The 4,485-nt window shown below is 32.6% G+C and overlaps 1 protein-coding gene across 1 annotated transcript; it reads left to right on the top strand.

Moving 5' to 3' along the window:
- Positions 1-523: 523 nt before the first annotated feature.
- LOC114393949 (heat shock factor protein HSF24-like) lies at positions 524-4,485 on the top strand. Its single transcript, XM_028355465.1, has 2 exons — positions 524-1,226; positions 3,564-4,485. Exons 1-2 carry the CDS (start codon positions 1,017-1,019, stop codon positions 4,200-4,202), a joined length of 849 nt encoding a protein of 282 aa, XP_028211266.1. The 5' UTR covers positions 524-1,016; the 3' UTR covers positions 4,203-4,485.

Consider the following 4,485-nt stretch of genomic DNA (forward strand, 5'->3'; position numbering starts at 1 on the left):
ATTCTTTAATGAAAATTAAACATTGATAAAAACTGGTGAGTATTTTACTATTGCAACAAAACTATTGACAACCTAAAAAAGGTTGTGCACAACAAAACAATAGCCGGTAAAAGTTTTTTTAAAAAAAAATAAAGTCTTGGAAATACACAAAGAGGTAGAGCTGAAAAAACTAGCACAATTAGTATTTAATAATAATAATAATTATTATTAATATAAGCTTAAAATATCTACTAAATGATTAATTTTTGTTAAAAAATCTTATTAATCAGGTTTAATGATATTTTTTTGTTTTAAATAATTTTTTTTATTCACAATAATTTAAATTCAGATTTTATTTAAAAAAAAATAAAAAATAAATCTAAAATCAGCAGCATTAATGAGTTGTTGATTAAAATATAAAGAAAACATTGAAACAGAGTTTATTCTCTGTAGTCAAAAGGGGGCTGGGGCCAAGAATCCTTTGAAAGTGGATTCGTTTTATTATTATTTCGTCTGGTCTCGTCGCTGTGATTAATATTAGACTTAAGTGCCTGCCTCTCTAAATTTCTAGAACCCACGTCACCTTTTGGGGGGGGTTTCCTTCCTTTGCTTTTATTATTTTCCTTCCCTATAATAATATATAAGAGTCCTTTGCAAGAATCCAGAACCATACTCTATCACCCTCTATTCACTTCTCTCTCTCAAAACAAGTTATGGTAGTATTTGTCATTCATTTCACAAAACCGGTTCACCTTTGGACCCATGGCTTCTAAAACCCCTACCTTATTCCACTCTCGTTTCTTCCTCTTCGGCTTCTATTGCTGGGACTGGGAATTTCTCACCGCTCTCCTCCTCTTTAGTTCTTCTTCCTAATTAATTAAATTACATACACCTTTTCTTTTTTTTTTTTTTACCTAAATTTCTCATTACTACAACATCAACAAAAGAGGCATAGGTTTTTTTTTTCTTTTCTTCTTTTATTAAAATAATAATAGTTTCTGTGAGGTAGGTGGAGGGTAGATCGGGAAGAAAAAAAAATGTCACAGCAGCAGCGTTCGACGCCGGCGCCGTTCTTGACGAAGACGTATCTGCTGGTGGATGACCCCGCCACCGACGACGTCGTTTCGTGGAGCGAAGGTGGCAATACCTTCGTCGTTTGGAAACACGCCGATTTCGCTAAGGACTTGCTTCCGAAGTACTTCAAGCATAATAATTTCTCCAGCTTCGTTCGCCAACTCAACACCTATGTAAGTGTCTCTTCTCTTGCTTCATCTTTTTTAGTTAAAAGATCGCATCATACTTTCACCAGTGATATGACTAAAATTAAAATATATAAGTCACAATATAAATTAGTTTTTTAAAATTGAATTAGGTCTAAATTCGTATTGCAAGAACGTATGTTTGTGAAAATTTATTAGATAGTCTTGAATTATGACGTATTCATGGTGTCATTTATAATAGTATTGGACTATGTAATGATTTCTCTTGGTATGGGCATGACTAGATTTATAAATGAACTTAGGAGATTTTTTTTTGGAAGAATGAACTTGGGAGTTATGAGTTAGCGTGTGAAAACAAATATTTCGTCATGTTTGCTTTACGTATTCCATGTGAAATAAATCAATGACAGTTGATGCTTTTTTTTGTTATTATCTTACCGTATGATTTGATTATTTTGCTTGGTTTTTTAAATGCGTGAAATCGTGGGATTGGAATCTGGTGTGGAAGTTTCAACCTTAGGATCATTTTGGCGTATATCGAATATAAAAAAGTGTGTTGTAAATTGTGGAGGATTTCTTGGCTTTGAATTTGTCTCTTGATTGTTGAAGCATCGTTGTTTTGATCAGTGTTTTTTTTTTTTTTTTAGTTTTCAAGTTTTCAAGTTTTTTTCCACACCGAATATTCTGCTTCTTGGAAGACACGTGATGCTTAGTGCTTCAGATCTTTTCCTGTTAGGTGGCCTAATTGGAAGAATTTCTTTTCATTTTTTTCCCTCTGCAGTGGAATGCCATTAAGTGCATTTTGGTGATTTTTTAACTTAAAAAAAATTAACAGAAGCATGAAAAGTTGAAAACTGAAAAGTGTAATTATGGAATAGTCAAAAAAATAAATAAATGAGTGAACTGAATGGGTAAGGAACTAAGGATCCTATGCCTATCAATAACTATCCTTTTTTTATGAAATAAAATTAATGAATCTTTACTCTTATCCTTTGAAAAGCTACCTTCTTTATAATCATTGATTTAAGTTGGAAAATGAATAGTTTTTCCTAATTTAGTTAATGGTGAGATAATTGTGAGTTGGGTTTAATTTTTTTATTTTAATGATTACCTGATATTATATGATATGTGAAGTTATTAAGAAAGTTTAACTGTTGGTTGATCAAAATTGTCTGATCAGAGTACGATAAATCTTTTGGTATTTTTGCGAATAAAAAATATAATATATTAGATTGATTGTGAAACAGTCTAAAGTACCATATGATGAAAAATGATATTATAGATAGTGGGGTTGGTGGCTAAAAATAAAATCCATGATTTATTTTGAGTTTTTATGGATGGAAATTGTAGTTGCCAGTGGCAACTTGCCTTTGTTTAAATGCGAAACTGAATAGTGGTGACAGTAGTTGTGCTGCCATTGTATTAACCGATTCGACTATGCTCTCATGGCGAATAGCGCGGATCATGCTTTTTATTTCTTTTCTTTTCTTTTCTGTTCTTTATTTTAGTTGGTTTCGTTTTGTTCTGTTTATTTTTTATTTTTTTATTTTTTTTCGCATACTGGCATTAATGATCTGGGTCATTTCCATACTAAGATAAAATTACATTCACAAAGTAATGAATACTTCGAACTGAAGTCTGAATAACAATATTCAAACAAATTCTAATTCTTTTGAAAGTTTCTATATTTTTTTATTTACTTAAATAGAAAAAGTATTTTCTAAATTGCTCAAAAAGGAAGGAAAATAGAAATATGTAATTTTGAAGCTCAAATGCCTTTTTAGCTGTTACCCCATACTGTTGAATTAATTAAAAAAATTATTAACTGAAATTCAAAGGAAGGATAAATCTTTTCCAAAATAAATTTTATTCAAAATAATGTTAATTTTAATTAATTAAATAGCAAAGTTTAATATATTTTTCCTGTTTATATTATATTAACATCTCTCCATTTTTAATGAATGGATTTAGTTTCATACCATATTAATTATTTTTGTATAGTAAGTTTCAATACGTTTCTGGTCATATTTTACCAAGTCAAAGTAAAATATTATTTTGTCAAAAATATTCATTGATTAAAAATAAAGAAAACATTAAATGTTTATTTTTTTATTAATTCAAAATAGTTAATACGTAGGATAAGTTTTGTATTTTCATATCATATATTATAATCCATTTTAGAAAAACTGTTTATGGTAGTATATATATTAACTTTCACAAAATGCCTTGACGCCCTGTATTGGTACTTAAAATAATTCGATTTTTAATATTTGTTATATTTGTTGCTGAAGAATGGAGATGAATGAATAGATAAAAAAAAAAAAAGGATGGTTTTTAACATATTTTGAACGTTGAATTATTCAGGGATTCCGAAAAACTGTTCCCGACAAATGGGAATTTGCCAATGAGTATTTCAAGCGAGGACAGACGGATCTTCTCGCCGAGATCAGGCGGCGGAAGGTGGTGTCTCCGGTGACCGGAAAATCTACCGGCGGTGGCGTTAACATCTCGGCGTCCCACTCCGGCGGCGACGACATGGGGTCGACATCGACGGGATCGATGGAGGCGGCAACGGCGGCGGGCGCTGATATATCGGGCGAGAACGAGAAATTGAAGAAGGACAACGAGAAATTGAGCGGCGAGTTAGCGCTGGCGAAGAAACAATGCGAGGAGTTGGTGGCGTTTCTTAGAGACTCGCTGAACGTGAGCCCCGATGTGATAGAGCGCATCATTCGGCAAGGAACGTGTGTGTCCAGCAACAATGATGCGGTGCGTTTTGATGCTATTATTAATAATGATCTTGATGACGACGAAAATGCGGTAGGTGAGTGTGAACCACAACAACCACCACCCAAAGGTGACAATGGAGAAAGTTTGAAACTATTTGGGGTTTGGTTGAAGGGTCAAAATGGGAAAGAGAATTCAATTGGTAAATGCCGCAAGAGAGGGCGCCAAGACTACCCTATTGCTGCCACTGCCAAGGAATTGAAGACCCTAGTCTAGTACAACATATCATATTCTTGTTAATTAATTACCTTTTAAGAAACAACTATTGTAGCCAGATCTAGAACACAAAGAAAAATACTCTCTTAGTCATCATGGAAAATGTATGGCTCTTTCATGGTATTTCGTTGTTTGGTTTGATGGTGCAAGGGACCTAATAAAGGATACTAATGATGATGATTAAGATTATGTTTATAGACATTAATTTGTATGATTGGAAATAAATGTGTCTTGTTTAAGGAATTTGACATTGACGGTCTCATTATTACGTGGGACAGAGCTA

Source organism: Glycine soja, chromosome 17, assembly GCF_004193775.1.
Source record: "Glycine soja cultivar W05 chromosome 17, ASM419377v2, whole genome shotgun sequence".
NCBI classification, from domain to species: Eukaryota; Viridiplantae; Streptophyta; class Magnoliopsida; order Fabales; family Fabaceae; genus Glycine; species Glycine soja.